Genomic DNA, 20,540 nt, shown 5'->3' with positions numbered 1-20,540 from the left:
TAACCATAAAGACTATAAAAAAGAAGAACAATATTTTGATGTAGAATGACCTCAGAGAAGATAACATCCCCTGTGTTTGTAAATTTTTTTATTGCAGTGCTAAGGATGGATCCCAGGGACTTGTGCATGCTGGACAAGTCCTTCACTACCTAGCTGATACCTACTCTCTAGAGTTTTGAGACAGAGCATCACCATGTGTAGCTCAGTTTGCCAGCTAGGTTTTATGATGACTTGGCACAAGCTAGAGTCATCTGAGATAAGGGATTCTCAGTTGAGAAAATGCCTCCATAAGATTGGCTGTGGGTAAGCCTGAAGGGCATTTTCTCAATGATTGCTTTGAGAGGACTCAGCCTATTGTGGGTGGGGCCACCTCTTGGCTGGTGGTTCTGGGATCTATAAGTAAATAGGCTGCTGAGTAGATCATAAGGAGAAAGCCAGTATGTAGCACACCGCACACCAGCCCCCCACACTTGGGATGGACTTGAAGTCATAATTTGCCTGCCTTGTTGTCCAAAAGCTGAGATTATATGCAAATGTCACCACACCCAGCTGGGAGAGCCATTCTGACATGCCACAGTATAGAATGAGGTGACTCCTAAGGAATCAATCATGCACAACCATAGAGTGATAGGAGGCAGTCCCAGGCCAAGGGGAAGATTCAGAGCAGGGAAAAATTGACCTGTTTCAAGAATAGCTGAGTTGGCAAAATGGATAAGACCTAATGAGTCCCATGTGGTGTGACACAAATGATGTCTAGCAGCTAGGAGAGGGTACCTTTTAACCAAGGTCTTCCAGAGCAGAAGCAAATGACATGTAATTCAGAACTTATGTGGTTGAGTGAGAAGCCACAGAAGGAAACAGTTCGATGAAATTTCTGTAGTCTAATTAATAGCCTCAGAAAATATTCCTAGCTGCTATATGGAAGATGACCCTTTGCTGCATTTTTGAGATGTACATGAGCTGCTATCAAGTCTGCTTCAGTCATGCTTGGAGCAGGTGATGCTAGAGTCGTGGTGTCTAGATGGTACTCTGTCAGGACTGGGGACTCAGAGCAGGAACAGAGAGACTTGAGGGGACACTCAGGAGTCCAGATGGGTGTTGATACATGTTTTTCCTAAAAAGAAGGGCACAGAAATGGTAGCAAGGGCTGGATCCTTGTCTTGTTTTTCCTAAGAGAGTTTTGGATGTGAAATGGATACCTGGAGGAAAGAAGACACAGCCCACGTGGCTCTGTAACTACCAGCTATCCTTGTAGAGATTGAAATTTGTGTGATCACGATGGCCATATCTGTTCAAGGCACTCCACTCTCCAGCTAAAGCCATGTGGCTCAGAGTTTGCCTCATAGAAGCAGCAATGGGAAAGCTGTTTTTAGGAGCCTCTTCAGAGCTGGGTTCATAGGGTAAGAGTTTAACAAATTACTCTTATGAGATGTCCTAATGGTTCCTGATAACTGATAAATGGAGAGATGTGGTCAGGGTGACCCAACAATCATCAGAGATGCAGGAAACGGATGTAGCGCTCACAGTCAGAGCTTTTCTAGAAATGGGTCAACAGCTCTCAAAGTCTTTCGAGGGCTTGACCTAAAGGGAATTATCGCTGCTGAGAAATACAACCTTTTTCTCTAGCTGAAACTTCTATATGCCGTCCTGAAACGGAGTGTGTAAGCCACCTGTCCATGGTTGGGAACACGGTAGGCTGTGATGCCTCCTTGTCCTCTTACTGTGCTCTGAATCATCATCTTTCTCACCAGGTAGAGAAAAGCAGGCTGCAGCTTCAAATCCATATTGTGACCTATGATGTAATGTGTGCTCACCTTGAAAACACGATCAAAATGCAAGACTTGATTTTTAAAAAGTAGCAAAAATCAACTTTCCTTAGAGGTTGAACAGATGTAGAATGATAGCAGGTGAGATGTGTCACTCCTTCTGGGGAATCTAAAGGCTAAATCAGCATTTACCTCTTGCTGCACAGCCAGTGAAGGCCAAGTTTGCTCTAAATACCTCCTAAGAACTCTAAAGATGCACACATTTATATGTTTATGTGCTCTTATACCATATCCTGAAAATTCCTAATGCAGCATCAAAATGATTTCACAGGAGAAATGTGTATATATATGCCTCTGTAGCCCGCAATGTACAAAGAGGCCAGCATATAGAGGAAGCCAGGCAGGGCTTCTGAAACCTTCTCTTCTGCTTGAATCCCACATATGCAGGGTCTCTGTGACCACCAGGACCAGCAGAGTAGTGATCCACAGGAGGCAAGAAAGTGGTTTGGTTTAACATGACTAAGTAGGGTATTGCTTCATGCTTACAGAGTCTAACAAGTAGTTTATTTTAGGCATATTTAAGCACAGCACAATCTGGTGAAAACATTCTGTTGAAAACTAACTCCTAGAGAAAATACCCAAGGAGCTGAAGGGGTCTGCAACCCTATAGGTGGAACAACAATATGAACTAACCAGTACCCCCCAGAGCTCGTGTCTCTAGCTGCATATGTATCAGAAGATGGCCTAGTCGGCCATCAGAGGAAAGAGAGGCCCATTGGTCTGGCAAACTTTATATGCCCCAGTACAGGGGAACACTAGGGCCAAGAAGTGGGTAGGGGAGTGGGGGGGAGGGTATGGGGGACTTTTGGGATAGCATTGGAAATGTAAATGAAGAAAATACCTAATTAAATTAAAATAAAATAAAAAAATGTTAAAAAAAGGAAACTAACTCAACCTCCTGTGCACAACACAGCACAAAGGAAACTAAATAAAGATTGGACACACCTACATTAAAACTCTTTATAAACTACATGTGATATCTTCCATAAAGATGGATTTATAAAGCTCAGGCTTTCTAGACAAGGATCCTGTGTGGTCTCAGCCACACAAATAGTGTAAAGGTCACCAGGCTACTAACCACATCCATGCTGCATCCCTTTCTTTGAAGGAACAACTCTGTGTGTTTAATACTCCAGGGTCCCTAATACTTATCTGTGAGCAGAAACCTCCATGCCTCCTTCACACACAAAGGGGGCACGGAGGGAGAGCGACAGGGAAAGAGAGAAAGAGGGAGAGAGAAAGAGGGAGAGAGGAAGAGAAGGGGGGAATGGGATAGAAACAGAGAAACAGAGGAGAAGAGAGAGAGAGAGAGAGAGAGAGAGAGAGAGAGAGAGAGAGAGAGAGAGAGAGAGAGAGAGAGAGAGAATAGGCCTAGGCATAGTTGTCAGCAAGTATGTGGAAACTTTATGGAAAATAAAAGCGACACACGCACATACACATCTTAGACAGGAGCCATGAGCCGCATGTGGCTATTAGGCCCTTGATTAGGTCATTTGGACTCCAAGTGTAGCTCAGTGGAAAACTTAACATGTAACCCAAGCAAGGAAAAAGTGCATTTTATCAGTACTATGATGTACTCAAACTATGAAATACATGCCAGATTTCTCCGACTCCATTAAAAAAAGAAAACTAAAATAACTCTGACATCTTTTGGCTTCTCTTAATTGGTTAAATTAATATATGCACATACAATTATTCTTTTTTATAACAATCTTTCTCTTTTATTTAATATTTATTTATTCATTTATTATTTGTAAGTACACTGTAGCTGTCTTCAGACACTCCAGAAGAGGGCATCAGATTTCATTACGGATGGTTGTGAGCCACCATGTGGTTGCTGGGATTTGAACTCAGGACCTTTGGAAGCGCAGTCGGCACTCTTAACCACTGAGCCATCTCACAATTATTCTTTTGAGTCCAGAGATTGCCTTGTAACTGAGGTGACACTTTGCAATCAGTCTGTTTTGAGTTCCTGAATGCTAGGATTACAGGTGTTCCTCGCACATCCAGCTTATAGCACATCTTGTTAAAAATTAGTATCACTCATTTCCCATTTATAGGTGGCTAGTACAAGTCTTAAATGCTATGCATGGTGAACTATCACCCGCATAGTTCACATTGTGTTTCTGCAATACAGCACCAACTCTCGATGCCGTTTCTGTTCTTGAACACTGAATTAACCTCCTATCCTTTGAGGAAAGGAAATATAGGACAGAGCATTCTACTTCTCTGTCTAAAGAAAGATTACATGGTCTTCTCTGAGAGAAAAATGCTTTCTCAGTATCAGATCTCCCAAGGATTTATTTCTAGAAGCTCTGGAGTGGCTTTGAGCCTGTTTTGATGGAAGATGTAAAAAGATTACCTCTTTTTAGAATTGTCCATCAAAAAGCAAAAAGTCTCAAAACATTTCATATCCGAAGATGGATCAGGAAAATCCAAGACCCTGGAGTCCTAGCTATGCCTTCCTGTCTCCCATCTCCCTTAATCTACAAGTAAATCTTACAGATTTCTCCGAGTAACCATTGGGTAGTGTGTTCAGTACAGCATTCTCTCATTCCTTCATCCGTCATCTCCCCTGAGCACTCCACAGAATGTGAAGAGCCCTTTATGCAAAAATAGTTTCTGTCTCGATGTGGGATTCATACCTTCTCATTCTAGTGGTTTAGGTTTTTACATCCAAGCCCAGTAGCCTTGAGAGGAGACATTCTGGAACCTCACAAGCACCTGGTACCACCTTCCCAGTTCTTGCATTTCTCTGTCTGTGTCTTTGCAGATCTGAACCCAGCAGCCCTGACCACGGCTCATCAGCCATTGAGCAAGACCTCGCTGCCCTGGATGCAGAAATGACTCAGAAGTTGATAGACTTGAAAGACAAGCAACAACAGCAGCTGCTTAATCTTCGGCAAGAGCAGTATTACAGCGAGAAGTATCAGAAGCGAGAACACATTAAACTGGTAAGCCAGGAAGCACGGTTGTGTTTGTGCAGCTGCGGGGCTCTGTGAAGGAGCAAATGTTTGCTGCTCTCAGATGACGCACAGGGCACAGGGCAGAAGTGTATGGCACCAGCATGCAGGGGGGCAGAGGCTACCCAGTGTCCAGTACACTAACACTCCTCACATTTGATGAATCCCTCTAGTCCCTCCATGGAGCTATGCTTCATGTTTACCTTTCCTGGATTATTTTTGAGCATCCATTAGTTTGAGAGCATCTTTGAGAGGGCACAAGGGAGTAAAACATTCTTTCCAAAGTAAAGCAAGCACTGCAAGGAAAATTTCACTCTACTTCAGCATCACTGAGCTTTTCAGGAACAGGCATGACAAAACTGCCCACTGCCCACCGTCCTGATTTTCCTTCAAAGACTCAAGGCTACCTGTGAAAGCGAAGGACACCCTCTTTGTTAGTGATGAGGTTTGCCTGCCAAAATGTTTTCTCATGGATAGTGAAAGTCTTGATACTGTTTTTGATGCTTTCATGAAGAGTAGGAACATTTAACACTTAGTCACACGCAGAAACACACAAAGTGAATTTAGGAGTTAAGTACTAGCCCTGAAAACAAGCTAATGCCAGAAACAAACAGATCGGAACAAATAGCCTTGACTAAAATGGGCAGTGTACTTAGGAAATGGTTTCATAGAATTATCCATCCTTTTGTTCTGAGTCTGTCTATGAAAGAAATGCACTCTATGAAAAGACAACCTATAAAAGGAAGAAAATCTTTTTTTAATTAATTATTCCATTCATTTACATCTCAAATTGTATCCCACTTCCTGGTTACCCCTCCACAAGCCTCCCATCCCACACCTGCCCTCTCCCCCTCCCCTTTGCCTCTATGAGGGTGCTCCCTCACCCACCCACACTCGCCCACCCCACTGCTCCAGGCATCAAACCTAGACAGGACCAAGGGCCCCCCTCCCATTGGATGTCAGAGAAGACCATCCTCAGCTACATATGTAACTGGAGCCATGGATCCTTCCCTGTACACTTCTTGGTAGGAAGAAAATCTTTGCCAACTATACCTCTAACAAGGAATTAAAACCTATAAAGAACCATACAATTTAAACACCATGAAAATAAGCCATTGGATCAGTAAATGTGCAAATAAGTTTAATAGACAGTTCTCCAAAGAAAAAATGCAAATGACCAGTAAATTTACGAAAATGTTCACTATCTTTTATCTGTCAGAGAAATGCACATTAAGACTACTTTTGAGATTCCATTTCACCCAGGTCAGAATAGCTAGAAGCAGATGACAAAAAATAATAGTAAGACTGGGGGACAGGACAAACTGTCACAAGCTGCTGGTGGAAGGTGGCCTAGTGTGGCCATTATGGACATCAGTTACGCAAGCTCTCAAAAAACCAAAACTAGCATTCCCATATGACTCAGCTGCCCAAAGGAGTCCTAACTCAACACACCTCAGACACCTGTATGCTCATTTTTATCTTTGCTCCATTCACAGCAGTCTGTAGATAGGAAGTGGCCAAGATATTCATTAAAGGGAGGAAGGAAGGAAGGAAGGAAGGAAGGAAGGAAGGAAGGAAGGAAGGAAGGAAGGAAGGAAGGAAGGAAGGGCTAGGGGAAATGTGGTAAATAACACAGAGTGTTACATGGCCATAGAGAAGAATTAAGTTATTTCTCAATGCAGGAAAATGCATGTAACTGGAGATTGTCAGGTTCAGTTAGTCCAGAGTGAAAGACATAGAACATGTTCTCTCGCATGTGTGAAATTTAGATTTACATATAAACATCTGGCATGAAAACAGAGCAGGGATTCTAAAGGGGAAGGAATGGGAAAGGAGGAGAGAAGGAGAACAAGAAAGGTTAATGAAGACAGAGACAGAATAGCTTATTTCTCTCATAGAAGCTACATTTGTGAATAAGCCACGCATGACTCTGTGTGTGTGTGTGTGTGTGTGTGTGTGTGTGTGTGTGTGTGTGTGTATGGGCACCCACATCATACCTTACAACTGCTTGTAACTCCAGTCCCAGGATGTCCAATGCCTTTTCTGAAGTCTGCTGGTATGCATGTATATGGTGCACAGACATATAGTCAGGCACTGACACACATACATTAAAAAAAAAATCAATTCTCTTTTTTCTAAAGATTGAAACAGTAAAAGAATGCCTGGGGGAGGTTGAGGGTAGAGGTGAGGGAGAAATTGCCTCGACAGATCCAAGAGAGCCAAAGTCAATTTTGTTAATAGATGGCAGCTGTCCTTCGCGATCCAACCATTACTATCTGAATTTCTCCAGTAAGCTATGACTATAACCATGAAGACAACAGCTGTGCATTGAACACTCACTGCTGACCCACATACTGGATAATTAAGTCAGTTATAGGAATGGCATTGGGTTTACTCCTCAGAGCACTCGTTACCTTTCAGGATTGTTGTTGGCACTCTTTCCATGTGGTGACTTTTCCAAGGTGTTATGACTAGAAAGTAGTGCATCTGTGATTTGAACTTTGTCCATCTGACTGTAGAGTCTCTGCTTCCTAACCACTACACAGAATCCTCTTCTACTTCATATCGCATGCCAATGTTGTGATGAAGGGCTTGCTTTGTGTTGTTTATTGCTCATGTGAAACATAGCCATGCATTATTTCTTTTGGATGGCTTGCATTCTCTCTCTCTCTCTCTCTCTCTCTCTCTCTCTCTCTCTCTCTCTCTCTCTCTCTCTCACTTGTTTCACATATCACATAAAATGTAAAATATCAGCATGCTCACAATTAAGAACAGCCATCACCATAATCAACACTGTAACTTTTATCATCCCAAAAGGAAAAAACTACTTTGTCCATTTCAAACAAATGTTGGACAAAACTCGAAACAATTCTTGCCCTTCTGGAGCTAACCTTTTAAAAGGGCAGGGGGCGGAATGGACCATAAGCAGCATGAGTTGGCAGAAAATTTAATATATTAAGTAGTGAGAGGGATCATGAGAAAAATAATATCACTATTAGGAAATAGATGTTTGAGACTCTATCCCAAAACTTTAAAGAAACTTGGCAGGAAGGACTGACAGATGAATTGATAAGGCAACATTTGAGTCCTGAGCTAAAGGCCTGGTCCAGGCACACACATGGAAGAAGGTTTCTAGACAAAAGGAGTGACACACAAAGTGTCTAGGCTGGATCTTGTAAGACTAACAGAGTGGTTCCATCAATATTGTGTAAGGCAGATGGGATTTAATGTAGAGGATACAGATCTATGATTTGGAGGGACTGTCTTGTGTAGGTTGTCCTCAGAGCTAGGTAGATACCATATAAGGGTGTCAGGCTGAGGGAAGACCTGTTTTTGAACAAGTAGCTGACATGGAATAACATCCACAAAGATCTTTCTGAAAATCCCTTGACTCCATAGTGAGAACTGGTTTTCCAGGAAGGGATGGTCCCAGGCTCAGGTGAGACCAAGGCTGGCCCCAGATACTGTGAAATCCTGGGTTCGTCAACAGAGGACTCAAGTTAACTAACATTATGAATACTACTAAGAAGTCCAGACAATCCATCCATAGTGAGTTGGCCAAGACTCCATTCACCAAGAACAGGGTCATGGCTATGAGAAAGTGATATAGTCAAATAAAGAGGGAAGCTGGTATTCATCAGTGATTCTCAAAAAAAAGTAGAAAGAAAGAAAGAAAGAAAGAAAGAAAGAAAGAAAGAAAGAAAGAAGAAAAAAGGAAAAAAAAAAAAAGAAAGAAATCAGAGAGTGCCTGGGAAGTAAGCCTTAGCAGCCGAGGAAGCCCTCTTGTCTGTATGTGTCCTGGGAAAGGAGGTGAACTTCAGCTGCAAATGGGATGAAGGAGACACTACAGGGAAGGGCCACACTGAAGAACGTGGAAAGAGGCTGAATCCCACTTACTGTGGTGTGGGAGATATCAAAGCCCTGGCAGAGGTGAAATGCTAGAATGTGTGTCCTCTCCCTTCAACTGAAGAAAGGAAACACACACTCTGTAGCCCTAAGTTATCATACAACATAAATATGTGTCCAGATCAACACACCCCAGGTTACAGATCAAATGTTAACCAACCTTCTCAAAATGTTCCCTGGATCACAGCAGTGTTTGTGAGCTTGGAGCTCAGATAAACCACTTAGGAAGACTTTTGTTAAGAACGCTGAGAGCTCACAGCTTATTTCAAGGCCATTTGACTTCTGCAGTTCACACTCCTTCACTCTGCTTCCAACACGAATACCAGACTTTCCAATTCCAAATGTAATAACTGGAGATTGGTTTGCTGGAGACATTCTTGCTAGAAAGCTGACTGAAAGTGACAGTTTTATCTTTGGTGGTGTGTCTGGATGATGAGCGGGCTACCCAGGCTAGATTAGACAAATGCCAAGTGCCACTTAGAAGTCAGCAGGCCCTGGGTACAGGGGTGATGGGAAATTTAAAGAGAAGTTATTTCATTTCCTAAGACGGCTTTAGGGTGAGAAGTGCATGGGTTACAGTTTCTGCATTTCAGAGACTAAGAAGCCCTGACATCAACAAACTCCTAACCAAATATCCACTGAAAAATGTAACTTCAACCCAATATTCTGATAGGTGCCAAAGACAAAATAAGTAAAATCACTTGAGAAGGACGTGACATGGAATTTTAACAGTCATACCAATTTTAATATGAAATCAGTCATAAAGGCATCAGTAAGCTGACAGAAAAGCAAAGATGTGGCAACAGTTTACCAAATCTGGAAACTATTAACTGCCATTGAAGCCATTGTTCCTATTAACACAGGAGATATGTAATAACACAATTTGCATAGATAGTAGTTTCAGTGGTTTTGAACCTGTTCATTCAACAGACAGATTGCAGGTTCATCCCAGGTCTGCTATCTCATGTTCTGTGTTTCAGCTGAGTCCTGGGTGACACTGCATACACTCAAGTTGAAGAGGCATGATAAACACCTGTCTGGGTTCAAAATCAGTACATTTTAGAATCAGCCAAATGTTCGCTTTAATTAAAATGGGAAACACTGTGCCCTTCACAACTTGTTCAGTGCGCTGGCTGGCTAGCATCTGTCTGTCATGGCTGAGTATATCCCTGCTGGGGCTGCCTGGCTGTATTCACAGTGCTTTAGTATGGATGTGTGAAAACAGAGATGGAACCCCACCACCACCCATTCAAGTTTGTGAGCCTCATGAATGGCCTTAGTATTTACACTACCAAAAGGACCCTGGCTCCTAGAAAGGAACTGAAGCTCCCCCTGATAATGTCTTATGCACCCAGGCCATGGGAAAAACCCTTGTGTTTTCTTTATGCCACTCGGATAAGATCTTAACTTGAAAAACTTATTTTTATTGCATTTGTGTGTCTCTGTGATGTTATACCATGTGTGTGTGTGTCCATGGAGACCCAAAGAGGGCATCCTATCTCTTGGAGCTGAAGTTACTGGCACTTACGAGCCACCTGTTGTGCGAACTGAGAACTAAATTATGGTTCTATAGATCTGAGTGGTCTAGAATTTTCTATGTAGACTAGGCTGGTCTCCAACTCACAAAGAGTCACCTGCTTCTTAAAATTGTGGGTACTAGGCTTAAAGTTGTGCACCACATCACTGGTGAGGTTTTATGTTTAAAAGTCACTAATAAGTGATAACGCTTGATAGGAGTTCCACATTATTATCCCCAGTAACCGTCAATAGTAAAGCCTGCATCACATTCACAGTCAGAATGCTTGGCCTCCACTTTCCATTCTTTCCTTTTTTTTTTTTTTTTCTTTTTCTTTCAGTGCTGGGAATTGAATCTGAGCCTCGCTAATACTAGGCTAGCACTGACCCATAAACTCCAGCCTCTCACATATGCTCTGCCTATCCATTTCTTCTTCATTTCCCCTTAACTTTGTACACGTCCTCATGTCGGTCATATGAGCAGCTATTCTAAGACAAATCAACATAAGCACGCACAGCCCTGAATCCTCTAATAACCTGTCAACCCCAAAGGACCAAAAGATGCATTTTTAATCCAGAGCTCTGAGTGGTGGTTGTCACCACCTATGAGTAGAACACCTCATAGGCTATGATGATGATACAGGGGTTAGAATCAAATACCCCCTCACGGGACATTGCTGCCCAGTGAGTAGCTATGTGGCCACTGAATTTAGAATTCTTATCTGTTCATTGAAGAAACGAGTAATTATCAGTCCATTAGACTGCAGGGAAGAATAAGAGAACTATGCATAGAATACTGTTTACAAGTAAACATCTTTATTTTGTGTGATATATGAACTGCCTAGGAAGTACTTCAAACTCAAATGTGTTGTCATGATCGAGCTCCTGGTGCAACTGGAGAGAACTCACGGTCTTCCTTTTGACAATTTGTGCTGACTCTGTGCTCCAGCTTGCTGTGACACTCTCGAGTCTCCTCCCTCTGTGGCCCTGCCTGAGATACACACGCCAGAAGTAATTACAGGGTGGGCGTTCACCATGGTTTGCTGGGGTCCTGTTATCTGTTTTTCTCTCATGTTCTGACTTTAGTACAGAATCATTTTTTATTCTCAAAAATGAAATCATCTATCGTTCCCTAAAATGCTACAATTTTTTTTAACCAGAAATGACAAATAAGTAAAGGCTTTTAATAGCAGAACAATAAATGAAGGAATTGTGAACATGCATTATTTGTCAGTTTTTCTATCGTTCCCTAATGGAGTTGGTCACACACACACACACACACACAGAGGAGATATAAATCCATAGGCTGCAACTTGCTCCTTTTATTTAGCACGTGGCCATAAGTGATATTTTATATCATATTTTTAATGTTCATTGATTATGAATTATTTCACAGTATAACAGATTAATATATCCAAGGTATAATTAATATACTTTGAGTTGCTTTTGTTTTCCTTTCATTTTTCTTTATGTCATTAAACCAGTGCTGTGGAGGTCTGTCTTAGGGTTTTACTGCTGTACTGCAGACACTATGACCAAGACAACTCTTACAAGGATAGCATTTAATTGGGGCTGGCTTAGAGGTTCAGAGGTTCAGTCCATTATCATCAAGGTGGGAGCATGGCAGCACCCAAGCAGACATGGTACAGGAGGAGCTGAGAGTGCTATATCTTCATCTGAAGGTTTCTAGAAGACTGGCTTCCAGGCAGCTAGGACGAGGTTATTAAAGCCCACGCTCACAGTGACACACCTACTCCAACAAGGCCACACCTCCTAATGTGACATGACTTAAGCCAAGCATATACAAACCATCACAAGGTCATTGTGCTAAATATGGTAACAGATCACTGTCTAGAAAGATGGGGTACCAATATACCCCATCACCAGTGTGGTCTGATTTCCATACCTTTGCTATAAAAGAGTTTATCTTTGCTTTGTTTGGTGTTTCTTTTTTTCCTTGCCAGTGCAAATAGTGGGAAGTAATGTTTATTTCAGAATATGTAACCTTACTTATGAGCATAGATGGCCTATTTCTGGGTGGATACTAGCCATTCATATTACTCTTTTCTACAAACTGCCTGTTTCTATCTATTCCTACTTTGCTTTTGAGAGTGAAGTTTGACACTGGAAGAAACTGTCCAAGTGAGGAGTATGTACGTACTGATGCCATCTAGAGCTACAGTAATGGCATGTTTTCCTCTGGCCATGAAAGAATAAAAAACAAGAAGTGCATGCTTTGGGAAGTCTTGCTGGAGCCACCTTATGATGCTAGAGAAATTAGGATTCCTCATTGGGGTTCCCAATCTCAGTAATAAAAGAATTTAAGAATGGGCATGAGTGGAAACTCAGAGACACTTTACTCTATGCTCAAAGGGAAACTTTGGGGGCAAGAAAACTGTAAATCCTTAACATGGAGGATGAAAATGGGAAGTATAAAGATAAAAGGCTGGGTCATTTGAAATCAGCTGGCATGGAGGTCAACCACAAATCCATGGCTAAGGGCAACCACACTGGTGGAGGGAATCCCATGAGGAAGGAAGCCTGAAGTACCAGGAAGTTTAATAACCTGCTTAGGCTCTGGCAAGCACCCAAATCTTCCTGTGCCAGGGCTCAGAAACTGTACACAGACCTGACTGGATTGCCAGGGCTCAGAAAGTATATGCAGACCTGGATGGATCTCCTGAAGGCCCCAAGGGAATATGCAAGGAGGCAGGGAATTTGGGAAGGAAAGGTATATCATTTTTTATTAGACATTTTCTTCATTTACATTTCAAATGCTATCCCCAAAGCCCCCTATATCCTCCCCCCTCCCTGCTCCCCAACCCACCCACTCCCTCTTCCTGGCCCTGGCATTCCCCTGTACTGGGGCATATGATCTCCACAATACCAAGGGCCCCTTCCTTCCATTGATGGCCAACTAGGCCATTCTCTGCAACATATGCAACCAGAGACACAGCTCTGGGGGGTGGGGGGTATTGGTTAGTTCATATTGTTGTTCCTCCTATAGGGTTGCAGACCCCTTTAGCTCCTTGGATACTTTCTCTAGCTCCTTCATTAGGGGCACTGTGTTCCATCCAATAGATGACTGTGAGCATCCACTTCTGTATTTGTCAGGCATTGGCATTGCCTCACAAGAGAGAGCTATGCAGGGTCCTGTCAGCAAAATCTCTCTGGCATATGCAATAGTGTCTGGATTTGGTGGTTGTATATGGGATGGATTCCCAAGTGGGGCAGTTTCTGGATGGTAGTGAAGCTGCCTTCCGAGGAGTGGTGTTATAGCCAGGTCCTGACCTCCTAATTGAATTAGCTCATATGTGTATGTGTGTGTGTGTGTGTGTGTATACATATGTATATATATGTGTGTATATATATATATATGTATATATGTACATATATATGTATATATACAACATATTAATTAAAAATATCTTTCTATTTAAACATTTTTATGCAACATATTTAAATCATTTTGTTTCCCTCATTTAACTCGTTCCAGATTATCCCTATCTCCCTATCCACCCAACTTTCTTTCACACACACACACACACACACACACACACACACACATACACACACTCACAACCCCACAAACTCCAAAAAAGCAAAAATCTAAACAAACCAATAAAAAACCCCAATAAGACAAAAATAGACCAAGACAAAACAAAAAGTGCACACACAAGAAAATGGAGTCTATTTTATCTGCTCCAACTACTTGTAGACATGGACCATTCCCTTCCCTTTCGCAGCAGTTTCCAACTACAAAAGACTCCCTGGGTAGGGCGTGGCTTTGCATCTACTTCCCTCTTTCAGTGCAGGGATTTTGTCTGGTTTGAACCTATATACAGCTTGTGCATGCTGTCAGTCTCTGAGTTCATCTTACATGCATTTGTCATTTTATATCAAGAGGACACTGTTTCTTGGAGTCAGCTACCACCGTTGGCTCTTAAAATCTTCCTACCTCCTCTTTCTCATAGATCCATGAGTCTTAAGGGGAGGGATTTGATAAAGACATGCTATGTAGAATCTGAGTCATCCAAAGGCTGTCAGTGTCTGCACATTGTCCAGTTGTGGGTCTCTGTGTTAATTACCAACTACTGCATGCAAGGAGAGAATTAATGCAATGTTGAGGATTAAGTGTTTTTCTGATCTATGAGTATATAGAATTACATGACTTTTTTTCTATATTCTTTTAGCAGAGTAATAGTAGTAGATTTTCACCCAGGGCATATAACTTATCTAACTTCAGGGTATTGGACAGTTTATAAGTGCCAGGTATGACTTCCATCTCATATAGTAGGCATTAAAACTATTTTTTTTTAAAAAAATGGTTGACTACTACTATAAGAATTATGTCACTATTGCAGATGTATATCTTGTATGAAAGTCTCTGTTGTAGGTCACAGGTTTTGTAGCTGGGTAATGTTGATAATTCATTTTCTCTTCTGATACGGTGCAAAATGCCTTCCAGTAATGTGAATGCTAATCAATAGGGATGAAGTCTCAAATCTGGAATCTCTGTTTCTCCATGTTCAATGATATAAGTAAGTTATATCTTTGGCAATGTGACCTTACTCGTGCGTGTGTGTGTGTGTGTGTGTGTGTGTGTGTGTGTGTGTGTGTGTGTGTGTGGTATCTGTGTTCATGTATTATGTATTTTCAGAAGCTTCTACAGTAATAGGTATCCTTATGATTTTTCAAAAGGTTTTTATTGTTAGCTGTCTCTCCCCACATTCCCTCCTCTACCCTACCCTTTCATCTTCCTCCCCCATGTAATCCTCCTATCCAGGTTCCCTTTATCTCTTTATAACACTGCACTATTTGTCCTTCCTTGGAAGATCTTCTCATCCCCACTGGTCCCTTACTAGTTCCTAACCTTTATAGGAACTCTCTCAAGAGTTCTTCTTTTTTATTATGTTGTTTAAGTCAAGTCATAGGACTTGTCAAAAGTTCGAGAACTAGACTCTTCGTTTTGAGCAGCTCAATCACAATGCAAAGTGGGAGTGCAGGGAAAGGCATAGATTCAGAGCTAATTTTAGAAGAAAAAAAAAACAATCTGTGGGCATCACTTATAGTTCAAATGTGAGATTTAATAGGAAAATTCATGGAAACTTAACCAAGTGGCTTGAATCTGGTAAGAGTTCTTTACCACAGATAATCAGCACAGGATTGAGGGAAGGCACAGTGGCTTGTGTTCTCACATATGTACCTTTTGATAAAACTATTTCACCTTTTTGGTATCTGTATCCCTCTTTCTTTCTTTTTTTTCCATTTTTTATTAGATATTTTCTTCATTTACATTTCAAATGCTATCCCGAAAGTCCCCTATACCCTCCCCCTACCCTGCTCCACTACCTGCCCACTCCCACTTATTGGCCCTGGCGTTCCCCTGTACTGGGGCATATAAAGTTTGCAAGACCAAGGGGCCTCTCTTCCCTGTATCCCTATTTCTAAAACAAGATGTTTATACAGGAATTCTTAGAAAGTCTCCTTTCACTAGGACGTTAGTCTCATATTATAGAATATAGGATGACTCACCTCCCAGAGATTTAAAGTAATAATTAGAATGTCTAGTTTAAAGCAACAGATTTTTAAACCCTCGTCTGTCTCTCTCTCCCTCTCTTTCTCTCTCTCTCTCTCTCTCTCTCTCTCTCTCTCTCTCTCTCTCATATACAATATGCATCGTCTTGATTTGATTTAGTGGTGCTGATGGTTATTTAGTAAAAATTAAAGAAAACATAAATGAACAGCAAAACCCAAGGCAAGTCAGAGAATAACTTTGTTTGTGTCAGCATAAAGGAGTTTAGGAGGAAGATATTCTTGTGTAAGAAAAATTCTAAAATAAAATCCACATGACTGATCTTTAGTTTGAACACCTTGAATTGCAAGAATGACTGCACTTCATCTAGAAAATGATATATTTTATATTTAGAGAAGAAAGAAAAGATGGACATGATACGTATCTTCACAGGCAGCTCTTCTGGGCCTTCCATCCAAATGGACCATAGAGCCCATGATTTATAAGCAAGTTACAAGCAAGACAAATGTTATCTCCTCGAGTCAGGTCTGCATTTCTAACTAGCTGAAAACCCCTATTTGCAATGATAGTTATTTCAAGCAATTAGTATTTATTTCGTTTATTCTGAAGTGGCCTCTGTGGCTTTTAGAATCAGAAGGCCTAAAGAGCTGCAGTGGCACAACTCATCATGTGTCACTTAGTCTACAAAATAGGCTACAGCTCCTGCATCAGACTTACCAATTTGTCAAAAGCTGTTCAAGTACTGTAAGTTATAGCCTCATGAAAGGGTAGCAAACATGTCCTTTAAGGAAGCATATCTGCTATTCCAGTCCCATCTCCCCATAACTAAAGGTGGCACTTATCGTGGTACAAACCCAGAGTGAATAAGTTAGATGCAATTATTTACAATGAATAGGGACGCTGGTCAGACTTTCAAGTTTCTTTCTTTCTTTCTGGAATAAAGGAAATTTCATCTATGAATCATGTAAATATGTAAGTACAAATATTTCTGTCTAGTTCAGTGGTAGAGTACTTTCTTGTCATGTATGAGTTCCTGGTCCTGATCCTGAGCTCTCCAGTAAACATATAGCACCAAAACATGTAGGGTCAAGTGAGTAGGTATCAATTCTCTTTAATTGTGGAAAATAAAAATGAATAATGGTTGCCTGGGAGTGAAAGATTGTTTTAGAGAGTAAGCAAGATGGCAATCTTTTCAGCCAAAACTTTAGTCTCTGACAAATTAATGGAGAAAGTCAGCTCACTGTGAACAGGGCTCTCCAATGCTCACAGTCAGACTGTCTGTGATACTGTAAGACCCCGAAACTGGGGAGACTTCTGCTCAAGTCCCGAGATGAGCTGGCCGGCACCCCAATAACTGGAGAGAAAACCACAACTGATGCGAACTGCAAGAGACTTTATTGTGAGCTAGCTGAGGAAGAACTCCCCTGCAGGGGAGGCAGGTAACAGTAGGGGGCTTTTAACAGCTAGCTGAGGAATTGGGAGAAGTTGGGAGGAGTTGGGAGGAGAGTTGGGAGGAGTTGGGAGGAGTTTGGCTACAGGCTTCTCTAACAGGTGTCCTTGTCACAGGGAGCCAAGCAAGCGCCTGGCTAGGTCTCCCCACAATCATCGCATCTCTGGCTGTAAGGCACAGAAACAAAAAGGCTTTTTTGCTGGCTCTAGAGAACAAAGAGCTTCTTTCCAGCTGTATTTTTAGAGATCAGGGAAAACAAGCTTGGGGAACATCCAGGGGCTTTACCTTTCTGGGAGAAACACTTTAAGTCGGGGTCTCACAATACCATAGATGCCCAGCAAGGAGTTGCTGGATTCAGGAATGAAGATTTTCCGACTTCAGTGGTCCAGACTCCCCAGAGTAAACATCTACCTTGTCTTTAAACTCTCAGTGTTGTGTTTGCTCTTTGCATCACTACATAACTGAGAAGTTGAGCAGTTCGCAGGAAAACATCACTAGAGGGACTTTGACACTCACCAGGAACTAATGGGAGCAACAAAGGAGGGGGAACTGTGTGGGAGCCTATTTAACACTGGGCATCTACCTCCCAAAGTCATCCTGCTCAGAAAAGACTGCAAATTTCTATCCACACATCTTTTATCCTCTTTGACTTAGCAACGGGGAATTGTACTTATCTGTGGGAAAAAAAATTCTTTCTTCCAGTGACTAAGCCAATAGAAATTTAGTTCACAGTTAAAAACAAGCGTGAAATTCTAGTCTCTGGGGCTTTAGTTTTGTTTTCTTTCTTTTTTTTTTTTTTTTTATGTGTTTGGTTTGCTTTTTGGGTTTTGATTTTTTTAAATTGTTTGGACATTTATCTAGGGGATTGCCATAAATAGTAAGCGAAGTAAAGACGATGTGTCTGTTAGAGGAAAACTAAATTATAACAGTTAAAATTAAACATTTTATGTAGAATTCCAGATTACCATATGGACTCTTGGTTCATTTCCTAGGAACTCTATATCTCTGTTCCATTGTTACTTTGTTTGTCCCTGGAGAAGCTTGGAGCTAACACTTAACTCCAAAAGCTAATCTCCTCTTCTCTTAGGTTTGTTAAAGTGTTTCCATCACTACGAAAACCACTCTTCTAGATCCTGTGTTTATATCTCATAGAGTGAAAACTTTGAACCAAAACCCAAGTTTCTTCACCTTATTGAGGGAACAATGGAGACATTTTTAGTTTGGGGTTTTTTTCATGTGGTTGGTTGGCTGTTTTTGTTTTGTTTTGTTTTGGTTTGTTTTGGTTTGGTTTGGTTTTGGTTTGGAGTTTTTTTTTGTTTGTTTGTTTGTTGTTGTTTGTTTACTTTTTGTTTTCTTTTGTTTTGTAAAGTTTCTTTAGATTACAAGAGTTAGAAACTTACACTGGACTAACTTGAACAATAGTATATACTAGGAAAAAAAATAAACAGGATAGAATCATTATTCTTTAAAAAAAAAGTTGTGGAAATGTAAAGAAGAAAATTAACAGAGATGGATCCAGAAACAGCTTATTCAGGAAGCCTATCCAGACACTTCCTGTAGCCCTCATGTAATTATTACCACTGTTCCTCCTTTTGCTCCCCTCTAATTTTAGTGTTATCCTTATTCAAACGGGGACAAGACAAGGTTTTCATTTCTTTCTTTCTTGACCTGTAGGTGAGTTTTAGGGAAGAACTTTACTAGGTTCATGATTGGCCAGCCTTGTTACCTTAGAGCAGTCACACATGGCCAGAAGGCAAGCTATGATTAGAACAGTGATTTCCTGGATCAATGACTTTGGCCAGAGAATGGGGGGTGAAGAATACAACAGTTTCCATGGGAGCCAAATGTGAACCAGAAAACAGAACAAGCTCTTCCCAGAGAAACAGTGCTATGTGGGAAAGCCCAGATGGGCCCATGCCTTCTCTTGGTGAGGTAGGAAAGAGACCCACTGTGTATGCATATATATCATCTACTTAACAGACACTACTAACAGACTGTGTTGGTGCTCATCCTGCTACCTGGATACAAACAGATACAAGCATCTTAATTATACAGATTTCAGATAAGAGTTGTTGAGGTACAATGGCACAATTCAAGGGAGCCTACAATCACGGAAGTAATTTTTATTTGTCCTATGTCCTGTTCACAAAGGAGTCACTGAAAGGATGGAATAGTGTGAAGGGAAAGTGTGCACACAGGTGTATGCACACAGTTCTGGAAGCAAACTATTGCCTTGTTTATTACAATATGATGAATGCCAATGTTAAAAGAGAATCTGCAAATTGAAATATATCTGGGGATAGGGCCAGCTAAGTCTTGGAGACATATAAGAAGGGAAAATCTCTGGGCTGCAGTAGAAAAGTTGACATGAGGCTGCAGACAGGGAAGAAATGCTTGCAAGATAGACTGCAGCTTGTAGGTATGTGCACCAGGGTTCTTGTTACCAGAAAGCCGTGCTGTGTAGAAAAATGTACAGATGTCTGTGATTCAGTGGATGATGAAACTACCCAAGAAGGTAGGGGAAAGCCTTGCATGCCCTTGAGTTGAATAAAGATGCCTGATCAAAGGAAAAGTCCTGTCTCTGGGAACAGAGGAAGCCTCTGCTCACTTATGCAGATGCTGAGGTAGGGAAGTGAGGAACATCCACAGTTAGGCTTACTAGGCAAAGACAAGAGGGCATGGTTCTGGGAGGAGAGAGAAAGATGAGGTTTTTTACAGAGGGAGTTTATCCCATAAAACCAGGCATTTCTGAGAAAAATAGGGAATTTTTTTCTGATCCCTCCAGAAGTAGAAAAGACATGAAGAGAAGTAAAGAAACTTAATTTAGTGGGGAAAAGCAAACCAGCCAAATGAAGGACCTACAATATGGTATATGGTCTGTCGGGAATTGTGTGTGTGCTTCCCAAGCTGTCTAAACCATTCTGGTTACAGAGATGAGGGCACTCCGTTGGGAGTAGTGAAGAGAATACAAAGTTCCAAAGATTCTGAGACATAGACCACACAAACTGAAATGGCTTCGTTAATGGTGTCAGCATCTTCCTCAATAATCCAGACAGGGTTCTTCAAATTCCAAGGCGCACATTTTGTCCTAGGAATCTTGATTCTAGGATTACAAATTCTGAATTCTTGGTCTAGGAGAAGGCCTGAGAGTTTTCGTTTCTAATGTGTGTCCTTATCACACTGAAGCTGGTCATCAGAGGACACATGAGTAACAGGATCAAAGTACCCCAGGGACCACGTAAGCATCCACATTCCTGGACAAGGTTATGGAAATACTCATTCACCAGTTCATAGGTCTTGGAACAAGGCCTTGCAATCTGTGTCCTTAAGAAGTCTTCCCAAGT

At 41.4% G+C, this 20,540-nt stretch overlaps 1 protein-coding gene across 2 annotated transcripts in view; it reads left to right on the top strand.

Annotated features, from left to right (window-relative positions):
• Plcb1 (phospholipase C beta 1) overlaps nt 1–20,540 on the top strand; it is a 694,761-nt gene that overhangs the window by 578,166 nt on the left and 96,055 nt on the right. For both annotated transcript variants that reach the window (XM_085833870.1, XM_085833871.1), the window contains exon 27: nt 4,600–4,780. In XM_085833870.1, the coding sequence (XP_085689996.1) occupies nt 4,600–4,780 (181 nt within the window). The remainder of the gene's footprint in view (nt 1–4,599; nt 4,781–20,540) is intronic.

This window comes from Mus caroli, unplaced genomic scaffold (assembly GCF_978045245.1).
Source record: "Mus caroli unplaced genomic scaffold, Mus_caroli_1 scaffold_2, whole genome shotgun sequence".
Taxonomy (NCBI): domain Eukaryota; kingdom Metazoa; phylum Chordata; class Mammalia; order Rodentia; family Muridae; genus Mus; species Mus caroli.
Note: the sequence above shows the minus strand (reverse complement) of the source record. Positions and strands in the feature narration are given on the sequence as shown.